Source organism: Oryzias latipes, chromosome 11 (assembly GCF_002234675.1).
Source record: "Oryzias latipes chromosome 11, ASM223467v1".
NCBI lineage: Eukaryota > Metazoa > Chordata > Actinopteri > Beloniformes > Adrianichthyidae > Oryzias > Oryzias latipes.
Genome location: NC_019869.2, coordinates 28,064,574 through 28,091,570, shown reverse-complemented (window position 1 = coordinate 28,091,570; position 26,997 = coordinate 28,064,574). Strand labels below are relative to the sequence as shown.

Sequence of the window (26,997 nt, the reverse complement as noted above, 5' to 3'; positions counted from 1 at the left end):
AGATGAATGTGTCTAATGTGTTTATTATAGTACCAATCACGCACCATATGCAGAACAAATAAAAAAACAAGGTCATCACCGCGGTGATGCGGTTTTCGTCACACCCCTATTGTCTTTAGGGGTCCAGATGACGCCACTCAATGTTAAAGTGACTTGGATAGCACAAGGGTTAAAACCTGCAAAAGGGGGGTCAAAGACACCTACAGGAGAATGCTGAAAAACAACATGCTGGAGGTCTGCATAGCATGAAAGCTATCACTGGCTACAGCAGAAAAGGTGGCAGTCTGGAAGACAGGAGCCTGGAGAGAGCCAGAGAGCTGAACCTTTTCTTCAACTGAATTAACACCCCCTTTCCTCAAGTCACCTTCAATCACCCGGGCCCCTCCTTCAGCCTTCCTGATCACCATTCAACCTCTCCCTCCTTGCATAGCCCTTCATCCCCTTCAACAGGTCCCAGCCATCACCCTCCTTCCATCACTGCCGATCAGGTGAGCAGGGAGCTGAGACAACTTCACACCAGGAAGGCACCCAGTCCAGACCAGGTGAGCCCACAGGTCTACGCTGATGAACCGGGCAACCCTCTTTAGCAGATTTTTTAAACTGTGCCTGCTGCTGGGGAAGGTGGCTTCTTTGTGGGAACCCTCCTGCATTGTTCCTGTGCCTAAGAAAAGTCGCCCCAGTGAGCTGAAGGACTACAGGTTAGTTGCCCTAACATCAAACATCATGAAGACGCTTGATCGACTGGTCCAGCAGCTTTTGGGAACCCAGGTGCAGCATGGAAAGGACCCTCTCCAGTTTGCCTACCAGGCCAAGGTGGGAGTGGAGGACAGCATTTTCTACCTACTCCACCCGACCCTCTCTTACCTGGATCTGGGGACTGCACTGTGAGGATGCTGGTTTTTAGAGAGATAGAGAGTGTTTTATTAATCCCGATGGAACTTGCGGCTGCCGAATATGCTCCTTTGGTCAGTGAAGAGTCTGTGTAGGGGATGATCAGTGTTCTTCATTATGCTGTCCAGTTTGGACAGCATCCTCCGCTCTGCCACCACCTCCACTGTCTCTAGGTTTCGCCCCACCACACAGCCTGCCCTCCTGATCAGGCGATTCAGTTTTTTTATGTCCTTTTTGTTCGCGCACCTTCCCCCCAACACCACCGCATAAGACAGGGCACTGAAAACAACAGATTGATAAAACATAAAAAGGAGTTCTGAACAGACATTAAAAGAGGCGATTCTTTTCACGAAGTATAACCTGCTCTGCCCCTTCCTGTATATGGAGTCCATGTTTGCCGACCAGTTCAGATTCTTGTCCAGGATGACTCCAAGGTATTTGTAGTTTCCACTTCCTCCGCCCTTGCTGCATCGATGATGATGTGTTGAACCGCGGCAGGTGTTCGACAGAAGTTCAGCACCATCTCCTTTGTCTTGGTACCACCAAGACAGGTTCAGGTGGGGGCAGCTTCGTTGGCTCCAGTGCACAAATTCCTCCCCCAGCTGGCTGTACTCCTCCTCCTCACCCTTGATACACGCCACATTTGCTGTGTCATCCGAGAACTTTTGCATGTGGCATGCATCAGAGTTGTAGTGGAAGTCAGCGGTGTAGAGGGTAAAGAGGAGAGGTGAGAGCACTGTGCCCTGTGGAGCCCCCGTGCAGCCAGTCAGTATGGAGGAACTGCAAATCCCCATTCTGACAAATTGTGGCCTTTTTGTCAGATAGTCTGTTACCCATGACACCAGTTTTGAGTTCACACCAAAGAAGAGGAGCTTCTGCTGGAGAAGGAGGGGCTGGATTGTATTAAAAGCACTGGAAAAGTGAAGAAAGATCATTCTCATAGCACAGCCCCCCGTGTCAAGGTAGGAGATGGCCCGGTGTAGAAAATATAGGACGGCGTCCTCAACTCCTACCTTTGGCTGATAGGCGAACTGGAGAGGGTTCTCATCACTGGGGTCTTCATGACATGCGAGGTGAGGGCAACTGGCCTGTAGTTGTTCAGCTCAATGGGGCAACTTTTCTTGGGCACAGCAACAATGCATGACGTTTTCCAAAGCGATGGGACCCTCCCCAGCTGCAGGTTATAAACCTGCTGTAGGGGGTCTCCTAGTTCTGCAGCACAGGCCTTAAGGAGCAGTGGACAGACCCGGTCTGGGCCAGCTACCTTCCTGGGGTGGAGCCGTCTCAGCTCCCTGCTCACTTGATCAGCAGTGATGGAAAAGGAGTGATAGTTAGGACTTGATGACTGAGATGGGGGCTGGGGGGGCAGAGGCAAGACGGTTGGGGAGGCCAATGGGTCACTGCAGCACCAGGGAGCAAGCAGCATGGAGGCAGCCTGGGGGAGCTGAACCGGTCGAAGAAAGCATCGAGTTCGTCGACTCTCTCCTGACTCCCGCTTGTTCCATTGCCCTCTTTTTTGCTGTATCCAGTCATAGTCTTCATGCTGTTACAGACCTCACGCAGTTTGCTTTCCTACAAGTCATCTCTAGCTTCTTCCTGTGTGCTTCTTTGGCCTACCTCATGCAGACCTTTAGTTCCTGTTGGACCTTTCTCATCTCCTCCCAATCTTTGCTCCTGAAAGCCCTCTTCTTCCTGTTCTGAACTGCCTTGACTTCCCTGGTAACCCAGGGTTTGTTATTAGAGAAGCACTTGACAGTTCTGACAGGCACCACCAAGTCCACACAGAAGTTCATATAGTCTGTCATGCAGCCTACAGCTCCCTCAATGTCATCCCCATGAGACCCAATCAGTTCTATCCAGTCTGTGCACTCGAAGCAGCTTCTGTGGCCTCCTCAGCTCCAGCAGACCATCTCCTGACCTGTCTGGTGGTGGCCGCCTGCCTCTTCACAAGAGGTGTGTAGCTAGGCTGCAGGTGTATGAGATTGTGGTCAGATTCTCCAAGGGGGGGGAGAGGGGCAGCTGAGTATGCTTCCAGAGTGTTTGCATACAGAAGATCAATAGCTCTATTTTTTTTGTGAGGCAGTCGATATATTGGTGGAAAGTGGGCAAAGTGGTTTCCAGGGATACATGGTCAAAATCACCAGAAATAATGATGAACGCACCTTGTTACTTGGACTGTAGTTCTGTGGTTGTGTTTAAGGGTTTGACGATAAACGCATCACCGCGGGTGATAAGTCATCACCGCACATGTTTTTTTTTGGGACAATATCATGCTGCGGCACCGGGACATTTGCTGCTTCATCACTGCAGTGATCAAAAATCCCACACCGTCACAGCTGCAGTTGTGTTGTATATTGTCTCCTGTGCTTCCGCTCTCGGAGGAATGTAAACACAATGACGTGGAAAAACTCTCACATGGGATGTAATAGGGTCTTCTGCCCACCGCTAGCAGCTCCAGATTACGGTCACAGATCAACTTTTTGACGGTCTGATGAATCAGATGACACCATCGTCTGTTGGCAAACAGGATGAGGCCACCCCCTTTCCGCTGGAGTCTGGGTCACGATCTGCTCACACGGCGGTAAAGCCGGGCAGATCCACGTTAAAATCCGGCACATAGCTGGTTACCCAGGTCTCGGTGGAGGCTGCTCTCCATGTAGCAGCGTTGTGTCTTGACCTGTCCAGTAAACACGTCTGTCTTGTTAGACAGGGCATTAACATTTCTCATATTAATGGAGGGGATGATTGGTTTGAAATGCCGCTGGTTAGCCGCCTTAGCCTTCAGCCTTGCCTTGTGTTTACGACCAGCTCGGCACCCCTGGTTTTTCCGCCTAAGCCCCAATGGAATAAAATATCAGAGTCCGGGGTTTTTATGTTTCCTGAGCATCAGTAGTTCTTCCCTGAGATATACTATCCTACTAAGTAGATATCTCTGAGATCTACTAATGCTGGCTTGCATTGGTAGATCACACGTTCAAACATTCACACACAGAGCAACGGATGTGCAGCCTCGCCCAAGCGCAATCAAGCTTACTCCAGTGCTTTTTTTTTTAAACAAATGTCAAATGTTGCATTAATCACGATTAGTAAGTTAAAGACAAATTAGCACATGTTTTTCTTTAATCGCGTTAATCTCATTTTTAATCAACAATATAAGTGTTATTGTGTTCTCAAAGATAAAACAACGGTCCAACTGTTCACTAGCAAGAACATTGTATTTGAACTCACATCCATTATTAGGTTAGATTAAAAATAGCTTAATTAGACTAATTAGAGAAATTAATTACAGGTCATGATTAATTATTCGCACCGCATGACCGCTCCATCTTTTTATTCCATCCAGCCCCTTTAGCTCCAGCAGAAACTCCTCTCACTGGCTGTGAACTTCCACTTGATGACCTGTATTATAGACTACCCGAGGAACAGACCACAGTTTGTCAAGATAGGGAGCAGTGCTGACCAGCAGCACGAGTGCCCCAAAAAGCACAGTTATTTCCCCTTCCCTCTTCACCACTGACTTCTGCTACAACTCTGGTAAATGTCAAATGCCGAAATTCTCGGATGAAACTGCAAATGTGGCATCAAGGGGGGTAAGGAGGGAGAATACAGGGGCTTTGTGCAGGACCTTATGGAGTGAAGTCGGCAGAATAATCTCTATTGCCCAGTTCATCAGCGCAAGCCTGTCGGCACACCTGGTCTGGACTGGCTGCCTTTCTCAAAATCAAAGGAGATGGTGCTGGACTTTATGTCTGTTAATCTGTGAAAAACAGTTGGACATCCCCTTACCTGACAGAAAGGCCACTTTTTCTTTCAGTATGGGAAGCACCTCCATTGCTCTCGTCTCTTCATTCCTCCTAAAGCCTGAAAGAAGAAAATGAAGAGGTTAAAAAAAGAATTACCCTCTTTTTGTGAACTCCTTATATTAGATCACATTAGATTAGATTAGATTAGATTAGATTAGATTAGATTAGATTAGATTAGATTAGATTATATTAGATTAGATTAGATTAGAGTATTTAGTCCAGAGCAATTATTGTGCTGTGGGTTCGACATAGCCATTTGCCCACTGGCCCGGTCCTGTTTCTCGAGCAGTACGGACTAGAGGGCTGCACTGGGATTGGGTCCCGCCGGGTCCCGCGGGACCCAACCCAAATCTCGCGGGATTGGGCGGTTTGAATTGTGCTGTGGGCGGGAGCGGGCGACAAAAAAAAAAAAACCGCGGGATCAGTGCTGCCATGAATATCTCATGAATATTTATTAGAGGACTACGTTAGGCTGTGCGGCTGATGGAGTCTTATGTACTGAAGCTCCGTGAAGGCACCAGGTAGAGACGCCTAATGGCCACTGTCATCTAACCTGTTGTTGGGGGCGTGCAACACCCTGCCTCTTACTAAGAGTGCGCTTCAGGCCGTCTGTCTGCCCGCGCACACACGCATACTTTTAACCGAACAGGATTTGGGAAAATATATTTAATATTTAAGTTCCACATTACACAAAAGAGGAATGCATGAAAAGATGAGGCTGGAGGAGGGACATGAATCTCTTTAATAATATCAATAAAAATACATGTTTTTTTCTTGCGGGACGGGAGACGATACAAAATCAATGCATCTCTATTACTGTGCGGGACTAAATTCTATGAGTTTTGCGGGTGCGGGCGGGAGATGACATACATATTGCGGGTGCAGGCAGGAGTGTAACGCATAAGTTGCGGGAGCGGGCGGGATTGGTCAGAAATTCAGCGGGCGCGGGCGGGAACGGGATGAAGAAAATAGTCCCGCGCAGGGCTCTAGTACGGACCACAAGACTGTATTTTTCACTTGTCCGCTCGGGGCACTAAAATATCTAACGGTTAATATATTTTTCACCTTTTTCAATAAAGTATAATTTGCGAAAACATGTAGATTTACCTCGTCTTCAACACTTTGAAAGTTTGACGTCCGCCATGATTGTTTTGGTCACGTGGTTAGGGTTAGGGTCAGCGAACAGTCAACGAACAGTGTTACACTGTTCGCTGTTGCGGAGATGCGTGGTGCGCACGCATCTCCGGATGCGGAGAGTGAACACTGTTCACTCTCCGCATCCGTCGGAGCAACTTAATGGCGCGAAAATAGCTTGGGAAGTGTGACAAGGAGACAACGAATGCACAAAGATGTTTCTCAAACCTCCCTAAGATGGGGGTAATGGGTGGAATTAGTAGTATGGACAGAAAGATATTTAATGAATGCATTGAAGATGAAACTGTATGCACTAAGCTTTTAGCTGAATGTCAAAGAATCAAAGGCAACTCCAAATACCTGAATCTCAGACTCAAATGCAGTATAATGTCAAAGTACTTCATTTTGTTTTTCTTTACAACACTGTAAGCAGTAAGTATTTTTAGTCAAAAGCTGAATGATCTCAGTAATTTAATTCTATTTAATTTTTCAATTATTTAATTTATTAAGTATTTATTAAGCAACTTTAAACCAGTAACTCTGCAAATTTGAACAACATAACAGTAATCAAGGATCTAAAAAGTAAATGTAACTTTGCAACAGTAACAAAAAGCAGAACCTCAAGGCAGTCAGAGCAAAAAAGTAAATAAAACTTCTTAACTATCTATTAGGAACAAATGTGAAATAGCAGTGATTAGAAGCAGCATGAAAACATCTTAACTAGTGTTACCTACTACACTGCAGTGCTCTCTTCAAAAATCTGAAACAGACTAGAGCAGATTTAAGTTTGATATGGTCTATTTTCAGTCATTGAAAAATGTATAAATAAGTGCTAGATGTCACCAGAATGCACCAAATGCACCATATTAAAATTTTCGGGGGGGCATGCCCAAAAGTTGCGGCGTCCGTCGCTTGGGTGCCGCCTGTGGCGGCGGGTCGTGCTGTGCGCTGTGTCGGGCCAGTAACTTTTAGGCAGGGCCAGTAACTTTCAAAAACTACTGGCCCTGTGGGGCAGTGCAAATTTCTGGGCTATGACAGCCCCTGGTTCAACTGAGATTATTCGGAACATGAAACTTCAGTTCCAACATTTTTGCTTGTACAAAAAGTATTTAAATAGGCAGAACAGAAAAGCTGCTTTGAAAAAGATAAGTTTCAGTCACTTATTTTAACATTTGTCTTCTCCCAATTTGATCAGTAATCTATCTTTAATGATACGTAAACAAATGCATCAGTGATAACCACCACACTTGATAGTATTTCTTCCTTTATTGAGCATTCAAAAGTGATTGTATGCAGGGTAAGGATTCAGTTTCTCTAAGGTTAAGGAATGCTGGGAGCAAGGCCAGCCTCTAGCATAGGCAGTATTAGCAAATGCTAACGATACTGCACATCCAGGGGGCGCCAGAGAGGAAGAAAGATAAACAGAGCGAACTTTTCTATTCTGTGTGAGCGAGCGGCTGGACTCAGGAGAACCGTGTCTCCGAGCGCCTTTGGCACTGCGAGTGAGTTGAGGAGGCAGGTGTTGAATGCAAAAATGCTGCTCCGCACAGTCCTGAGAAACTGTGCAAACAATCATGTGAATTTGTGTTACCAGTGGTGTCCAGACCAAATAAAGGTTGATGTTATTCCCACATATTTAGATGCACATGGCGACATTGAACACATGGATTTTAACTACATCCAAAGCTCTGTTGTTGTTGACACATATTAACCTAATCCTAACCCTTCTTCTGGGTCGGTGCAGCCAAGACTAAGGCATCAGCACACATATAAAAAAAATTATGAGCTAACAGGCCCTTCCTTAATAATAATCATAACAATAATCAAAGCACATTTAGAAGATCGTCTCCTGCTGTATCCAGCTGGTTTTGCTGTTCAATGACAGCTGCAGCCATCCTTTAGCTCCAGCACAGATTCCGCCATGCTGAACTTTCCAGCTTCTGACAAAATTTCCCAACATTTCATCTTTAGCTTTGTTCCTCTTTTTCCAACGCCAAATACACGAAGTAGTGATAGAAGAAGAAGAGTGCGCACTGACGTCATTGCCCTGCCTCCCCCTGGAACTGCTGACTGGAAATGAATTGTGCTACACTTTTTGAGAGGTGAATGTGAAAAAGAAAATGCAATCCCCTCTTTGCATTATGGCTTTAATTACGTCACAGAATGAGCAGTGTTGAAGTTGACAATGAAAAGCATTTTGGAGGATTGATTTTTACATTTGATGCAGTTACATTGTAATGAAATGAAAAACCATTTCTGTTAATCCATTTTATTGTCTAATAAGATATTTCTAGTGGTTTAGCAGATTACTTTTTCATTTTATTTACGAGTCAACGAATGCAGCTTTATTGTGAAAATGAAAAAGCCTTTCCGGTATTGACTTATTTATAAATGTGAGACACATATGCTTCTATGGACTAACACACACACCCAATTTCTCAGTGGAGTTAACGGAGCTCAGCAAAATACTTTCACTTTACAATACCATGTATCTCCCAATTGTGTCCTGTCTCCAATAAGCCCCAGGTCTAAAAGGTGCTCATTACTTTAGATGCCGTTCTCTAATAATGGCCGGGCAACTTTCAGAGACCCCCCCCCCCCTCCCCCCGGCTCTCATTTCCCTGGTACCAGTGATTTGCTGGGTCATTTAAATGTTCTTTCCATCCAACACTGTGCTGAATTTTTAAATAGTTGTGAGATTTGTGGTGTTAAAGCCCTCTTTTTGACACTTCTGTCGAACAATTTTTGCAAATAGAGTTGTTGGTGAGTCGTTGGTTCCAGAGACAGTAAAAAAAAAAAAAACATGTGTGAGTGCTGCTCCATGATGCAGACAGAGCTCTCTAGCGCAGGAGCTGAGAGGTGACACCACTAACACTCTACAGAAGTTTGCAGGATGGGCGGGGTTAGCAGACACCTTGCTGGCACAAGTAAATACAGACTGGTGATTGAGGAAGCGTCAGGAGTTTAAGCTTTTAGTTATTGGTCCATTTAATCGTCAAATTTTTTTCCTATCGGAATTATCGGCATGACGTCATACTGTCCGTTATCAGCCAATAATTATCGGTATCCGATATTATAGTGCAACCGTATTCTTTAGTGTACTAAAGAATATATTATCATAAACATGGATATAGTTTACTCTGAAAGGCTTAAGAAAAGCATTATATAGGCCCTATAAATCTAAGCAACCTGCTTATGATTACACATTTCCCTTATTAGCAACAGTTTTCAAATTTGACAAATATAGCCATTTGGTTTATATCGTGACATCTATCGTTATCGCCTTATATGAAAAACTAAATAATGATATAAAAAAATTCTATATCGCCCAGCCCTACTTTAACCCATTTCCTGAAATTACCTCCAAGCATATAAAAATATAAAAAAAGATGATGCTAAATTAAGGGAAGCCCTGGATGTGTTGTGTATTTGTGACATACCGTAAGGGGGGTAAACATTGAGACATCATTTTGCTTCTGCCTGTTCTGAAGTCATCTTTATTAACACCCTGTGGCATTGGGGAAACCTGCCAACTCAATGACCTCTTTCCCTTCTTCTGCTTAAGGGGTTTGTTTCTAACACAAGGCGACAGGGTAAGAACAATCTTTAAACCAGTGTGATGATATTTTAAGGAAAACAACAGATATTGAGCTGTACTATTGATTTTTAAGAGGCTTCACGGATGAATAAATTATCACAAATGAAACAGCATAAAGTCCATCACAATCTTGCTGTGAAAGCAGGCAATGGCTGCATGGATGCAAGCAGCCAATTACTTTCTCGGTAATACGTTGAAACTGAGAGAGGGGTGGAGAAGATGTGTGAAAATATGACAATAACTAGACAAAGTCACAGTAAAAATAATCCCCTGCCAAAGATAATGCATGAACAATACTTATCTTCCACACTTTTCTCCCAAATTCAGCACAAAACATGGAAAACTGGGAAAAATCAGGAAAGAGACAAAAGCCAAATGAACAGCGTTTTGTGGTTTTTATTCTACCTGCTTTTGGCTCTTTAGGAAGGGACACATCTGGCAGGCTGGACAGGTTGAATCTGCTTCTGTGACGTCATTTCCGGGTGAGCGTAATCAAGTGCTGATCATGGCTTGCCTGCTTGCTCATGTTTGGCATTAGCCTGATTAATATCATTGAACTTTAGTGGTTTTATCTGGTTTAATATTCACATTTACCATCTTGTTAATGGTAATGTTAATCAATGTTTTTGCAGATATATCGCGATAGTTCATTTGCCAATAATTGTATTTATTCAAAATGCTGTCAGGATATTAATTAAATTATTTAATTTAATTATTTGTATTCTTTATGAGCGTGATGTTTCCTTTGATCTTTTGTCCATTTTCCACAACCTTGAATAGACTTTTGTGTCTATCAAACACCCAGAGTTAAGATCGATGAGATGATAGAAACAAATTCACTTTGATGCAGACTCCATCTATTTATTTTTTTTTCGTTAAATCCAGTAAACCCAATAAATTATAATGATTTCATGGAGGACATTTTTTTTTTATTTGGAAGCATATGGAGAGAAATTAGACTCAGTCGGATTTGTGCGTGCGTAATTCTTGATTTGTGCGTAAATTAGGATTTGTGTTTGCATATTCTTGCTTTGTTCGTGCGTAAATTAGGATTTGTGCATAAATTTGGATTTGTGCGTGATTTGTTACTCACATAATACGTTTGGTGTATAAGTTAAAAACATATAAAATGAAAAAAATACAAAATGCAATTTACGTATGCACAAATTAAGATTACAACAGCTTGAAACTACTTACACACACACATCTTTAAAAAACACGCACGAATCCCTTGTTACGCACACACAAAGCCAAAGTTACGCACGGATCTACCGTGAGACTGTTTTCACGTCTCACAAATTCGTCTGTAAGTGCTGCGTTTAAATACCAGTGGAATGCTCGGTCATTAGAATTTTCCTATCAGTCTTCCCTTCTAAACGTATCCAGACAATGACTCAATCAAAACATGAAGACAGTAGATGTTAGTGTTGAACATAGAGGCTACTTACTTCGGGGCGCTGACCACCAAGATGGGCCGCCATTCTTCCCGTGACTCTCTCAGTCTGACTGCTTTTGATTTTTCCGGAAGAAAAAAAACAGTGCCCCCTACTGGTCGTTCCTGTTACGCATTTTGTATCAATTCGGTGTCTCTGAGAATAATATACTTTTAACATATATATTAGCGTTTAAAAGTGAACGTCATATTCTCAGATAATAATTTTTATTTTCCTTTAAAGTTTTTTTAAGCCCTGCTACACCCACTGAAAGAAATACGTTTAGAAGGGAAGGCTGATAGGAAAATTCTAATGACCGAGCATTCCACTGGTATTTAAACGCAGCACTTACGGACGAAATTGTGAGACGTGAAAACAGTCTCACGGTAGATCCGTGCGTAACTTTGGCTTTGTGTGTGCGTAACAAGGGATTCGTGCGTGTTTTTAAAGATGTGTGTGTGTAAGTAGTTTCAAGCTGTTGTAATCTTAATTTGTGCATACGTAAATTGCATTTTGTATTTTTTTCATTTTATATTTTTTTAACTTATACACAAAACGTATTATGTGAGTAACAAATCACGCACAAATCCAAATTTATGCACAAATCCTAATTTACGCACGAACAAAGCAAGAATATGCATACACAAATCCTAATTTACGCACAAATCAAGAATTACGCATGCACAAATCTGACTGAGTCTAATTTCTCTCCATAGAAGCAGCTATTAGTTTGTCTGGAATCATAAGCGGTGAGTCTAAGCCCCGCCCCCGCCTCTCTACCTGTTCGTTGTTTTCCCCTGCGTGCAACCCCCCCTCCAGCGTGTTCTACACAGACAGTCATCGTAGCAGCAAGCTGACAGGATAGTAAGGGGAACCTTGACGCAAATTTAATTCATTTTACGCAGAAATGGGTGGTCTTAGACTAGGGGGATAAAAGTTTTTTTTTTTGTTTGGCCGTTCACGTGTCCCCTACGAGATCACCACTTTAACAGACTGGTCGGCGTTTACAGCTGCAGACACGCCCCCTCCGCATGCTTGCGCTACTGTTTTCCTCCTGCCCACTTGCTCTGCCTGACGGTGTTAAAGGCACCACGAGAATCTGAGAACATGATAGTTATTTTACAAAAACCCCTGAGAGCCGCAGCTCAGGGATCTTGGACCGTTTACCGTATTTTCCAGGCTATTAAGCGCACCTGTGTATAAGCCGCAACCACCCAATTTCAAGCAGTATTTTAATTTCTTGCACACATAAGCTGCACCAGTGTACAGCCGCATGTTGTTACCAACATGATAAGCTTGACATTGGCGGTCTCACTGTGGGAGGGGTCAGCATTGCGTCAGCTCATGTATTTGAACATTCTCACATCTGTCAAACAGCATGCACCTGACTTCTTTTTGTTTTTTTACTTATTCACAATTGAGGTATCATACATAAAATAACAGTAGTAAATAACAGTAACCATATAATCAACATAACATCCCACAGTTATGATGAGGAAATTTACACCCGTGATTCCCCACTTCCAATGAGACTTACGGGCTTAAAGCGGGGCTAATCCCCGGCTCGCCACACTGTTGTGGGTGTTTAAGAAGGAGCAGCAGTGGAAAGAGAGGAGAACGGGAGAGCAGATCTCCCCTCCTTCTGCCTGTGTCGCGGCAGCAATATGGTAGTAAAAGGGCTGGTTAAAAAAACACACCAGTAATAGAGAGCTAATGTTGTTAGCCCGTGTTAGCATACTGCTAATTCTGGCTTCTTTCCACACGGATTAAAATTAAAACAGGCGAACAGGCGCTTCATAATAATTGTAACATTATTAAAAGCACATTTAGAAGATCGTCTCGTATATTACGGAGCTGACATGTCAATGTATATAGCCGCTCGGCGGAAGTCATATCCTCAGTCATTCCGGTTTGTCAAACCCTACTGCGAATGTGCGAATGATTTATTCCGACCGAAAGGGTGACCCATGTGAACGTTTGTTATATTCTGAAAACATTTTTCTGAGCCCACGTACACGGTTGGATTCTAATCCGACCATTAATCCGATCAAGATATTTTGCACATGTAACCGTGGCTTATGGTGTCTACTCGCAGCGTGGCGGGGGCGTGGCATCACGATGGTGTCTCTCCATCGGGATCTCAGTCACCCATCACGATCCATCGGCACAACCCTAGTGCCAGCAAGAAAAAAATCCATCTATTGTTGATATCTTCGTTGGTGGGCTTTTGTGTATTAAGACTATGAACTGCAGAGGTCCTTGAAACGGTCGCTGAGGCCTTACTGAAAGGGAGGATCAATTTAAAGCAGTGGCCTTTGACTGTGAACTTCAGTGCTAGGATTTTTGTTTATCAATACATAAATCATTTAGACTGGAATATCTAATGACACAGTAAGATATAAGACATTTGTGATTTTTATCTTGAAAGGTGCTATACTAATGAAGTTTATGATTATTAATTTATATTTGATGTGCAAGAGCAAAAGAATGGCTCTTGTGCATAATTTTTTTTTTTTTAAAAGAGTCTAAACTGGTCTGGCTGCACTTAGTCTTCTGACATATCAGCAAGAGTTTAGTTCCCCTCAAATGATTCACAAACATTTACATTATGTGCTTTGGAGGTAGGATCATACTATTTTTATGGATGTATAGATTTACTCGAGTTTTCATATTAAAACAATGATTTAAAACTCATGGTGAATGGCGTATACTTATTTAGCACTTTTCTACCTTGTCAGAAGGCCCAAAGGGCCTCACTGTCCCAGTCCTAATCAAACACTCCACTGTCCAACACTGGCACCAACTGTAACCGCCAGGAGCAAGGTTCGATGTCTGGCCCAAGGACACTTCGACACACATGGTGTCAAAGTTTTATTGGTGCATTTTCCTGGTGCCCACATGGGCAGCCAGGGAGGGAATTGAACCTGCGATATCCAACCAGAGGTCTACCTCTACTCCATAGCCACCCCACTACAGAACTAAGAGAACTATTATTTTAAGCCAATTTTGTTTTGCCACTCCAATTAGGTTTGGGTAATTTGAAAACTGACAAATGCCATCCTTCTAGTTTTAGGTGACTAATGGTTTGTTTTTCCCGATAACCTAAATTTACCAGCCTAAATGTAGTATCTGTCGTGGGAAGTTGCTGTCCTTTGTTCAGTGGCAAGAATGGAACCAAATCAACGTATGTGGTATTTCTAAGGTTTCCCATAAAACATGTGACACGGAAGAACTTTTGGCCTGGAAGCCGTTAGCTAACCAGAGTTAGCATCAAAACACCCAAGCTAACATTGTTTACATCATGGCAAACCTTCTGACAGTACGAACAAAAACAGCTATCTGACAAACACGATCCGCCCTGTCGTCTTTATTTGCCTATAAGACAAGAAACAAACGGCCAACATTTTTCAGGTCCAGCCAAGCTGGACAGGAGATTCACCAAATCAGTCTGATGACTCGTTAGCTTGCAGACTAGCGCGTGATGGAAATGTGGGTAGAGATCCATAAACGGACACGAGTTTCCAGGATATCAAGCTGGTAATAACGGCGTCGTAACGTGGGATGAAGGTGGTAACCTGTACGGAAATCAGCCTTTGTTTCTGTGATGCTCATAACACTTCTGACCAACCGTTGGGGGATCGGGAGGTGTCCGGGGATGGAACTTGGAGGACTAGTGCCCCGGCTTACTAAAACGTTCTCACTGAGAAGTTGGTGTGAGAACATGGATGGAAAATATTGTTAAAATGAGTCTGCACGCGCGTGCTTTGTGCTGCTGACCGTTAACACATCCTCAAGAACCGCTTTCAAGAAACAAAGCAGCTCAAACAACCAGTGTGTTTATGTGACAGACACAAATCCGAACACACAAGTGCAAAGCATATCCCCCATGGCATGTGTAGCAGGATTAACGGGGAACTGATTCGTGAGGTCCTGTTCAGCCTCTCTCACTCTTCTTCTGGTTGCTTACCGTTCTTTAGCGCATCTAGACCACCGGCGTCCTTCGTCTCCTCAGCTCCTTCACCGGAGCTCATGGCTGCTCCAACCTGGACTTCAGGATCTCCTGAGTAGATTGCCCCAAAACCGATAGATAATGTGGTCTACAGACACACCACCGTGGGAACAGAAGCCTCCTTAAGCCACACGGACGGTCACCGCGGCTCCGGAACATCAGCGGAGCCATCTGCAGGCCTCCATCTTGAGGTAACGTAATTGGAAACGGTCTGCCGGGAGCACCGGGCTCCTCCTCGGAGAGATGCCGCGGGGAGAATGGAGAGGAGCGGGAGGGGCTAGCTTGCGTGCTTTCAGAAGTAATTCTTTGATCTTCAGAGCGCGAGGGCGTCTCAACTTCTATGAAGGGCATTGAAAACCCCAGTTTAACTTTTAGGAAAAAACACGTTTTCCCGCCCACGAACATTTATGTTCGGATATAGATAGTTTTTGACTGAACATCGTCTCTTTCATGTAATGACTTGTCCAGATGTGTAGTTACTCATTCACTGAGAAGAAGCTGGGTTCAAACAGAAACGGGTCAGCTGGTTCAGTCAAAGTTCGGTTACAGTTCTTCGTTCACTGACTCAATGGCACCATCTACTGGCTCAAATCGGAACTGGTTTCTGCCACCAAATTATGGGGGAAGCCCCTGGGTGCAGTGTGCAGGCGGAGTTAAATGCGTTGAGGCACGCCCACTGTATGTGATTTTTCCTCCCAGTAAAGTTTGGCATTCTACGACAGAGTTTTAAGGCAACGGTGAGAAAAACATTTCTGGAGGATAATTTTTTCCCCTCACTTACAGGGGGGAAAAATCGAAATGGCGAGATTAAAGTCGAAATAAAGTTTCAAGATTAAAGTCGAAATGTTGCTTGAGAGAAGTGAAGCAGAGTCTTTAATTACAATTTATTAATGTTTTATTCATTGATGGGTGGTTTGCAGGATCTCTGCAGCCAGTTGAAGCCATTAGTATGGAGAGAAATTAGACTCAGTCGGATTTGTGCGTGCGTAATTCTTGATTTGTGCGTAAATTAGGATTTGTGTATGCATATTCTTTCTTTGTGCGTGCGTAAATTAGGAATTGTGCATAAATTTGGATTTGTGCGTGATTTGTTACTCACATAATACGTTTTGTGTATAAGTTAAAAAAATGTAAAATGAAAAAAATACAAAATGCAATTTACGTATGCACAAATTAAGATTACAACAGCTTGAAACTACTTACACACACGCATCTTTAAAAAACACGCACGAATCCCTTGTTACGCACACACGAAGCCAAAGTTACGCACGGATCTACTGTGAGACTGTTTTGACGTCTCACAAATTCGTCCGTAAGTGCTGCGTTTAAATACCAGTGGAATGCTCGGTCATTAGAATTTTCCTATCAGCCTTCCCTTCTAAACGTATTTCCTTCAGTGGGTGTAGTAGGGCTTAAAAAAACTTTAAAGGAAAATAAAAATTATTATCTGAGAATATGACGTTCACTTTTAAACGCTAATATATATATTAAAAGTATATCATTCTCAGAGACTCCGAATTGATACAAAATGCGTAACAGGAACGACCAGTAGGGGGCACTGTTTTTTTTCTTCCGGAAAAATCAAAGGCAGTCAGACTGAGAGAGTCACAGGAAGAATGGAGGCCCATCTCGGTGGTCAGCGCCCCGAAGTAAGTAGCCTCTATGTTCAACACTAACATCTACTGTCTTCATGTATTGATTGAGTCATTGTCTGGATACGTTTAGAAGGGAAGGCTGATAGGGAAAATTCTGATGACCGAGCATTCCACTGGTATTTAAACGCAGCACTTACGGACGAATTTGTGAGATGTGAAAACAGTCTCACGGTAGATCCGTGCGTAACTTTGGCTTCGTGTGTGTGTAACAAGGGATTCGTGCGTTTTTTTTTTAAAGATGTGTGTGTGTGTGTAAGTAGTTTCAAGCTGTTGTAGTCTTAATTTGTGCACACGTAAATTGCATTTTGTATTTTTTTCATTTTATATTTTTTTAACTTATACACAAAACGTATTATGTGAGTAACAAATCACGCACAAATCCAAATTTATGCACAAATCCTAATTTACGCACGCACAAAGCAAGAATATGCATACACAAATCCTAATTTACGCACAAATCAAGAATTACGCACGCACAAATCCGACTGAGTCTAATTTCTCTCCATACATTAGTATCCCTGCAGATGTCCAGTTCAATTCTTTCTTCCTACACCTAAGACAAGATCTTTACATCTGTGTGACGCTTCTGTCTGAGGAGGAGCACTTTTTGGCATTTTCCGCGTTCTAATGCTATTATAACAGATTATTTTCATTCATCTTTGGTGTTTTATGTTGAAACAGGATGTTTGCGGAAGGTAAACAGTGTTACATCTCCTCCATTGGTGTTCTGCGCATGACAGGTTAATGACGTGAGGTGACAAATGGACTTCTGGGTACTTAAATGAAAAGGAAAATCCTTTTCACTCAAACGTGTCTCTGAGCTCCTTATTTGACATATGAAACTCCGCTTCACCAACACTATCCATTCTGTTTTGTGTAGACTGAATTATCGGCCCATCTGCCCTTTCTTGCTTGAGCGACAGCTTTGGAGCGTCTACCTGCTTCTTCCAGTTGGCGTACCTCCTCTACCACCATTGTTCGATGTTCTGCTGCAGATGCCTTTTGCCAGAGAGGTTTTACCACCCCTAACCCAAAGCCTCCTCTGCCTGGTCGGACGTGGCCCACTATGTTGCGATGGCGCAGAGCAGACTTTGCCTGCAGCACTGCTACAGCAGGGGTCCACTTCTTCCCTGTTGCTAGGACTGGAGCTGTACTTCTCACCACTGGGTCTCTTGAGTCGGAGAGTGACAAGTCAAGCCTCACCTTGGCGCATTTAAATTCTTCCACAAGGCTAGAGACTGGTAGTGACAGGACTCCATCATTGTAGAGTCCAACACTGCTGAGGCAGTTGGGAACTCCTATCCACTTCCTCAGGTAAGAGTTCACAAGCCTTTCCAGACGGTGGACATGGCTAATTGAGACCCCATACATAGTTATTTATTTTATATTTTATTTCATTTTATTCATATAGCATTTGAAAGCAACTTTCATGACCAGAAAGACAGTTCAAGGTGCTGTACATAAAAACAAAAACAAATGCAATATAATAAAATAAAATACATTAAATTAGCCCCGCACAATAAAATACACAAAGACAAACACCATTGGAAAATAAATAAATAAAATAAAGAGAAATCAGAAGGCGCCGTCGGCCCTGTCCTCCTATTGGCAGGGGTGTCAGTATAGACCCAAACACCCCAGCCAAGGGGGAGAAAACACTCATAAACAGTCTCATTTGAAATAAAATAAATGTGTTAAGATATTCTGGGTGGCCGTGGTGCAGCGGTAGGGCGGTCGACCCATGATCATAAGATTGCAGGTTCAATTCCCGCCTTGCACGCCCATGTGTTGAAGTGTCCTTGGGCAAGACACTGAACCCCACCTTGCCTCTGGTGGGAGGTTGGCGCCAGTGTTCAGCAGCGGAGCCGCCGCCAGAGTGTGAATGTGTGTGTGCATGGGTGAATGGGACTGTGACTGTAAAGCGCTTTGGGCCTTCGTAAGAAGGTAGAAAGCGCTATTTAAGTATACGCCATTTACCATTTACCATATCATAAAAAGTATACAAGTAAAACTCTAGATTAAACAGATATGTATATGATAAAATGTCATAAAATAAAAGAATAACAAATCTAGATTAAGCAAATAAAATGATGTGATAAAACATCATAAAATGTAAAAAGAACGAAGAATAAATATATATGTGATAAAATTTCATAAAATATAAGAGTAAAAAATAGTAGATTAAACAAGTAAAATGCTAAAAGGATGTGATAAAACCTTCTGCGTAAGCAGTGCATCAGACATGAGACGTCGGCTCCATACTCTCCACACCAGAATGGCACTGCAGAGCCAAACTGGTGTACTCTTTTTGAAATGGCAAGATATATGCTGATTGAAAGTGATCTGCCGAAGCAGTTGTGGACCTATGCTGTCCAGACTGCTGCTATAGTGAGAAACAGATGTTTTAATAAACGCATAGAGCAGACACCGGTTGAGGCATTGTCAGGTAGACGGCCTAATCTGTCCAGGGGGGTATTCCAGGAAGCATGTTTAAACTAGCCTGACTTTAAGCCTGAACTCTGGCTGAAATCCGCCGGAACTTGCTTACTCTGGGTATGTCGGTTCCAAAAGACCGGATATGAGTTGGCGTAATTACGCTCGACTTAGTAACCCTGGGTTAATGCACGTGCACAGCAAGTACATAAAGACATTCTCAATAGATCGCCGATTTCTGGAGTCACCATGGAAACGCGTGGTGAAAAAAAAAGAAAACGCTGTTCTTAAGTGAGACGGAGTCTGAGATTTTAATGACGGCGTATGAAGATAACACGTCCATCAAAAAAGTAACACGGCTGCATCATCAAAAGATGATGATTTCATATATATATATATATATAAAACGTATCCAATTTTGCCAACTTAAATGAATTAATTCTATTGGTAACAAATTATTGAGTTAAATTTATTCAACCTAATTTCTTCTCCTTCACTCTCACTCATGGTGCAGAGACGTAAGCTTAGTAGGGCAAAATAACTCTGCGAAACACGGTAAAACACAGTAAAACAGCTAAACAACTAAACACATTTGGTCAAAAACCCACACTTAAACCAAAATCCGTCCAGACAGGCAAAGGGAATGATATCCCAGAATCTTTTGCGGTGCCGATCTAACAGCAGAACCAAAGTTACACCTACTTAATTGAATTAATTTGAATGAAAGTACAATAACTGTCTGAAAACTACGTGTAATTTTTAAACTGACTTACAAAAAAATGATTTATCTTAACTGAACCAAATAATTAAGTTAGATCAAAGTAAAAAAGTTTCTCTTTCCAACATCCATATGTGGTCTTATCACCCTCTCATGGTGGAAAAAGTATTATCTGAGCTTCTTCATCCACTAAATCATCTTCAAATGAACACGCCATGCTGCTTCACCTCTCTGTAAACAAACTAACCTTCAACTAAACCTGCTCCAGACCAGGTTATGTTCAGAGCATGAGTTGCTATGGCAACTTGACATACCCTGAAACATACCTCCATTTCCGGAACTGAAATCTGAGGTTGTCAACTTCCTTAGCCTCAAACTTACCGTGAGAGCTAGCATAACATGCTTTCTGGAATACCCCCCTGGATGCAAAAGTTTGGCACTGACTGTTTTGTTTACAAACAGGATTAAAGTAAACTAGACCCAAGGAGTGAAAAGGGTGTTTTCATTGGTTATGATAAAATAGTCCTGCTTATATTGTTTATTTTCCTGACAATAAGAAAGTGCAGAAGCATAGGCTTGTTAAGTTTTTGTCTAAAACGTGTGCAGAGCAACAGACCCAGACTCTAACAACGCCTGAAGAGAACTTTATTGAGTATGAGCAAAAATAACCAGATTCTTCTTTCTCTTTCGGCTTTTCCCATCAGGGGTCGCCACAGCGAATCATCCTTTTCCACCTCACTCTATCATGGACATCTTCTACCCTAACATTAGCCAACTTCATGTCCTCTGTTAAGACATCCATGTATCTCCTCTTTGGCCGTCCTCTTGCCCTCCTGCCAGGCAGCTCCATCTCCAACATCCTTCTACCAATATATCCACTATCCCTCCTCTGAACATGTCCAAACCATCTCAGTCTGGCTTCTCTGACTTTGTCGCTAACACAGGCAACATGAGCCGTCCCTCTGATGTACTCGTTCCTTATCCTGTCTAACCTGGTCACTCCTAAGGAGAACCTCAACATCTTCATCTCCGCTACCTCCATCTCAGCCTCTTGTCTCTGTCTCACTGCTACCGTCTCTAACCCATAGAGCAGAGCTGGTCTCACCACTGTCTTGTACACCTTTCCTTTGAGTCTTGCTGGCACTCTTCTGTCACACAACACTCCTGACACTTTCCTCCACCCGCTCCAACCTGCCTGCACTCGCCTCTTCACCTCTTTTCCACACTCCCCATCACACTGAACTGTTGACCCCAAGTACTTAAGCTCCTGCACCTTCTTCACCTCAGCCCCCTGTAACCTAACGCTTCTACCTTGATCCCTCTCGTTCAGACACATGTATTCTGTCTTACTACGACTGACCTTCATGCCTCTTGCAAAAATAACCAGATCACCGTGTTAAAATGGATGAACAACATGATGTAAGTGATCAATATGAAGTGACTCCTGTCCCACCACAGTCAGAGGAAGTCAAGCATGATCCAGAATCTAAGTGGCTACGATACAAACTCTGTGATAGAACAGATAATAGGAAACCAACAGTGGACCAGATTTTTTTCCAAGCACTGAGCCGCTGTCACCCCCCCCACCCCCTTTTAAATTTGCACCCCGGACAATTGCCCGTATTACCTGTGCATTAAACCGCCACTACTGCGCGTCCCCCCTGGCATCGCATCGCGCCGCCCACTATTTGAGAAGCACTTCTCTAGGGGTATGCCATCATCATCAACGTCCGACTCAGACTGCTGAGGCTGATGCCGCTCACGTCTTTGGGCGTACTCGGTTCGTTCGGAAGTCATGTGACATCGTTCGTTAACACCTGGTTTTATCTTAAAAAGTCGGACATTTGTTTCCTAAAAACTGAAAAATAGTCGAAAAATACCAAAATGTTGAATTACAGGTTGGACTATTCTGAAGTGGCCTTCTATGAGCCCAGATCTGAATCCCATTGAACATCAGTGGAAGGAGCTGAAACATGCCATTTGGAGAAGACACTCGTCATACCTGAGACAACTGGAGCAGTTTGCTCATGAGAACTGGGCCAAAATACCTGTGGACAGGTGCAGAAGGCTCATTGACAAATACAGAAACCGTTTAATTGCAGTGATTGTCTCAAAAGGTTGTGCAACAAAATATGAAGTTATGGGTGCCCTTAATTTTTGTCCAGCCCTATTTCATTAGTTTGTTTTTTTAAATAATTCTGTTAATCGAAAACTCAAAAGTAATGGCTGATTTTGATGACTTAATTTTCAATAAATTTTCATTTATTTTTACTTTTGAATGTTTCAAGTCATTTCAGTGAGCATTGTGGACTTTCTTTCTTTAACTAAGGGGTACCAACAATTTTGTCCACCACTGTATAAGTTACAATGATTAGGTCAATCACAGATTATGTAATTATTGTTTGCAATACAGCTTGCAAAACGCTGTTACATAAGATAGAGGTCATCCAAAATCAGGCGTTGAGAATATGTACTGGGGCTATGAGGTCAACTCCTGCTGTGTCATCACAAGTTGAAAGGGGGGATCTACCATTGAATCTCAGAATTAAACAACTTTTTAAACTTTTTTAAACTTGTCCTGTCCAACAGCTGGGCAGACAGATGAGAGCTGAGGGCCTCTTGTGTTGGACATATTTTACTTTAACAAGAGGGGTTATTAATCTTCAGACAAACTAAAGGCATGACTGAATAAACCCCTTTTGTAATTGAGGCCAAACTTTACTAATTTCAATTATGTTTGAAAATCTTTGGTGTTGGACCGGACGGAAAAGGAAAGGAGGGAAGAAGAGAGAGGGACGTTAGAGGGGGGGGGGGGGGGGGGGGTGATAGTGGGAGGGGGGGATAAGACCATGAAGCAGCATAGAGCAGACAAGTTTACTGGTTGTCTATCATTACGGCAAGGCTCAAATGTAGTACAAAAAGGGCGGGGCCTGTCCACACACACACTGAAATGTCATCAACACACCTGCTAGCTGCAAAAATGTCCACATGTCAACATGTACACAAAACAGATAGTGTTCACACACGCATACTTATGCCTTTAAACCAACTAGTGTGAGATCTTTCATTCATTCAATCATGCAAACTATTAGTGCAAAGGTGAGCTAACACCTGTGCTCAGGTGAGTGTTTATGTTCTTCTAAAATGGATGGTGGAATGTGACAATAAGGAGGAGGAGCGCCCAGCCACCCCCACATCCAGACCCCCGCCGCAGCAGCAGTGGCAGCCGGAACCCCCCAACGCCACACGGCAGCAGGCAGGGGACAACCGCCCCCCGGGCGACCAAATCGGCCACCCAGGCCAGGCCAGCAGGACCGCCGCGAGGCCCCCAGAGCCAGAGAGCAGGGATGCACGGGGGAAAGAGAGCGGCGCCCCAGCCCGACCAGGAGAACAGCCCCCCCGCCGCACCGGAAGAGCCCAACGCAGGGCCCCACCCGAGAAGGGCACCCACAGCCCCAGACGAGCACCCCATCACCACCCAGGAGTTCCGGGCATCCCCCCGCCCCAACCCTAGGTACGAGTCAGGACCCCCCAAGGGAGACGCACTCCAGGCAGCCACCCACCCAGCCCACGGTTGGTCCAGGGACGAGCAAGGCAGGGGCCAGCCACCCCCACCCCGGAGGGGAGCACCCCGGGGAAAAAGGGGGGCCCACAAGGGGTGTTGTAAACATGGCCCGACCAGGCTCGGCCACTGTTGGAAGTTTGGCGGGGCCCAGCGCCCAGGGGCAAGGACCCGAACCCACCCCCAGGGACACGGACACAGTTATAGGTGTCCCCCCCCCCCCGAGCGGAGAGAGCACCGCCGGGCCCAGGAAACCGGCACCCAGGGGACACGGCAGCCGCCGCCAAGGGACCCGTACCCCCCACCAGAGAAGGGGTAGGGGACAGATGGTCCTAGGTCCCACCTTCCTTGCAAAATGTGTGTGTGCGTGTATGTGTGTTTGTGGGTGTGTGTGTGTGCATGTGTGTGTTTTATGTGTTGGAGTGTATATTTTGAGGGGGAAGGGGTGTGTGTACTAAGGGGGGTGCAGTTAAAATTGGCGGGTAGGGCACTGAGGGGACATCTACTGATTACTCACATTGATGTCCCCTCACCCTCCCCACCAAGGGGCCCTGAATGTCCAAGGTGCGGTTAAAATTGGCAGGTAGGGTGCTAGGAGGACGTCCGCTGTTTGCTGGCAGTGATGTCCAAGCACCCCCCCCTACCAAGGGCCCTACATGTCTAAGGTGCAAATAAAACCGAAAGAGGGGGGGCCCACTACATACGGCAACCATGGGAGGGGTACCACTGCCAAGTACCTCCCCCCCAAGGCGCATCGCAGGCTAAACCCCTCACCCCTTCACCCTAATATGAGGAAGGGGGTAAGTTGGGGACAGCTGGTAGACTGTCCCCCCGGTGGTCAAATAGCTGTCCCCCAGCCCCCCCCAGCACAGGGGCCAGGCCACCCCAGCCCAGGGATCCCATCCCCCGAGGAGCCGACACCCAGGCCCAGCACCATCCCCCGCACACAGAGAGAGAGGATCCAGAAAGCGCCGCCCCCCCCCGGAGCAAGCCCAGGCCCCCCCGACCCCGACCCGTCAACCCTCCAAGGCCCCGTACCAATAGTGGGCTCCCCCTCCCCCCCCAGAACGCCCCCCCACAGGACAGGGCCGACAAGCCCCCACCCCACCCCAGACCCCGCAGCCGAAGCGGATGACCCCCAGAGCGACCGGGGGCCCCAAGAGGGTTGTCCCGTCCCGTCCCAGAGCCAGGGAAGGGCCAATCCCAGCCCCAGGTGTAGATGGTCAGCCCGCCCAGTGCTGGCCCCCCCCTCCCCCCCACCCCCCCAAGCCAAGCCAAGCCAGACCACCACCCCACCCCCCCACCCAAGCCCCCACACCCAAGCCCAGAGGACCACGCAGCGCCCCAGCCCGCCCCACCCAGGCACCGGACCCGACCACCCGACCAACGGAGCCCCCACCGCCCCCGCCAGGCACCGGAGGCCCCCACCCCCACCCCAAACCACGGCAGAAGGGCAAGGAGCAGCGACGACCAGGCCGCCCACCCCCTAAGTCATGGAGTCAGCCACGGGAGACCAGAGAGACCGAATTCTTTCAAAGTTACTTGAACTTTGGGCTGACGTTTTTTCCAAGCTGATATGATCAAACAGCAGATTTCTGTGTTGACTTATGTTTATATTTTTCTTGTTTTTCCAATTTATTAAAATGTTTTTTTTAGCAATACAAAGAGTTATGAAATTGATAGATGCTAATCCTTCTTCTATATCGATGGCACTCATGTCACCAAGCACACAAAGTGACGGTGAGGCCGTGATTGAAACCTTAAGCCAGACCGATAAATCGACACAAACCTGCTGCCAGAGAGCCTGGACAGGTACCGACAGCGTGCATGTAGCTGTCGGGTAGATTACTGTCACAGTGCTCGCAAATGTCTGAGTTACTGAGACCCATCTTGAACCTTCTCTGTCCAGTGTAGTAAATTCTGTGAAGAGTTTTGAGATGGATTAGCTGCAAATATGGACTTTTTGTCAGTTTAAAGGTGTTTAGGCAGAGTTCTGACCAGAAGCTTTCATCTGTGCTGATGCTCAAATCTGCATCCCATTTTGTTGTCGGAAGGGAAATATTGTTATCTAAATTACATAAAAGTTTGTATATTTTGGAGAGAGTTCTATTCATTGAAAAATTAATCAGAGTGGTAACTACATCTGGTAGCTTTAAATCGTTGTCTTTATATTTCAACTTTTTAGTAATACTTGATTTAAGTTGCTGATATTCCAAGAAGTTATTTATTCCATGTTTGTCTTGAAGTTCCTGGGGAGTTATGAATCTTCTATCAATAGTTACGTGCTCTAGTTGTTTATGCCCCCTGCTTGCCAAGCTGGGAAGTGAATCATTTTTTTATTTATAAGGATGTCCGGGTTGTTCCAGATGGGTGTCATTTTGCACGGTTGAATTGATGATTTTGATATTTTGAGAAACTCCCACCAGGCTGTTAAAGTGGTGTTTATATTAATAGTTTTGAAACAATCCTGTTTTTTTAACTATTTGGCTAATAAATGGTAGCTCTGAGAGGTTGATCTTTCCACATAACGCCTGTTCCAAGTCTTACCATGAGTTGGTTTCTGGATTATTTTTTTACCATTTTAAGATGTATTGTAATCTATTTGCAAGAAAGTATTTGTGGAAATTAGGTAATTCTAATCCTCCACAGCTTTTTGCAGATTTTAAAGTTTTTAGACTAATTCTTGCAGGTTTATTGTTCCATAAAAAGCTTGATATGGATGAGTCTAATGTTTTGAACCATTTTAATGGCGGTTGTGTGGGAATCATTGAGAAGAGATAATTAACTTTGGGTAAGATTTTCATTTTAACCGTGGCTACCTTGCCCATAAGGGACAGAGGCAGGTTGGTCCAGCGTGTTAGATCGTCCTGTATGCTTTTCAGTAATGGGGTGTGGTTTAGCTGCACCAGTTCTGATAGTTTGGGGGAAAAGTAGATACCTAGATATTTGATATTTCCTGTTTTAACTGGAATTGTGAGCCTTTGTTCCATATTCCTGTTGAGTGGTAATAACACAGACTTATTCCAATTAATGGAATCGTCTGATATGGAAGAGAATTCATTAATGATCATTGCTGTTTCATTTACAGAATGTAAATTCCTTAAAAACAGTAATATGTCATCTGCATAGAGACTAATTTTATGATGGCTGTGTTTGGTTTTTATTCCTATAATGCTCTCATTCTGTCTTATTGCTACAGCAAGAGGCTCAATGAATATAGCAAAAAGAGAAGGAGAGAGTGGGAACCTGTCTGGTTCCTCTTCCAAGAAAAAACCTGTTTGAAGTCTGTTTATTAGTTCTAACTGATGCATTGGGGTTGTGGTGTCCCCACTCTGACCCATACTCCAACACAGTAGGTGGCGGTACTGCACTTTTACTTCGGTGCCTCCCGCCAATAAAACCACAAGAACAAGAAGAAGACAATTGGTTTAGTCAGTTTAAGTAAGTTTGTTCAGTCGTCCTCTGTTAAATTTAAAGCTTGAGTTAATTTTGTTACTTTGACCTCTTTTAAGGGCCCATTTTTGCCCATTTACACATTTGCCAAATAAATTTGAAAGTTTTTGATAAAATTGTTTGCTGTCCTTGTCTTTTACTGCTCGGTCCACCACAGCCAGTCCCCTGGTGCTGGGATGAGCAGGGGCTTCTGAACCGAATGAGGGTAATCCGGGAGGAATGGTTTAAATGTTTTTGAGGTCCATGGGGCTAGCATTATTGGTGCATCCGGTGGCTGTGGAAGTGAAGCCAGTGGAGGTGGGGTCACT

At 44.3% G+C, this 26,997-nt stretch overlaps 2 protein-coding genes across 7 annotated transcripts in view; one reads left to right on the top strand and one right to left on the bottom strand.

Moving 5' to 3' along the window:
• Positions 1-15,243, bottom strand: part of LOC101159451 (triple functional domain protein) — a 127,749-nt gene extending 112,506 nt beyond the window's left edge. For 2 of the 5 annotated variants that reach the window (XM_023960294.1, XM_023960296.1), the window contains exons 1-2: positions 14,827-15,166; positions 4,678-4,752 (exon numbers count right to left, since the gene is read on the bottom strand). In XM_023960294.1, coding sequence (XP_023816062.1) covers positions 4,678-4,752; positions 14,827-14,890 — 139 coding nt within the window. In that variant the 5' untranslated portion in view covers positions 14,891-15,166. Of the gene's footprint in view, positions 1-4,677; positions 4,753-14,826 lie in introns of all 5 variants that reach the window. The other 3 variants (XM_023960293.1, XM_023960297.1, XM_023960295.1) reach the window with 2 other exon arrangements.
• The window catches only part of LOC111948248, a 44,553-nt gene continuing 32,507 nt past the window's right edge, over positions 14,952-26,997 (top strand). The window contains exons 1-2 of one of the 2 annotated variants that reach the window (XR_002874204.1): positions 14,952-15,059; positions 17,404-18,225. The gene's annotated coding sequence lies outside the window, so the exon portion shown is untranslated. Of the gene's footprint in view, positions 15,060-17,403; positions 18,226-26,997 lie in introns of those variants that run through there. The other variant, XM_023960305.1, reaches the window with a different exon arrangement.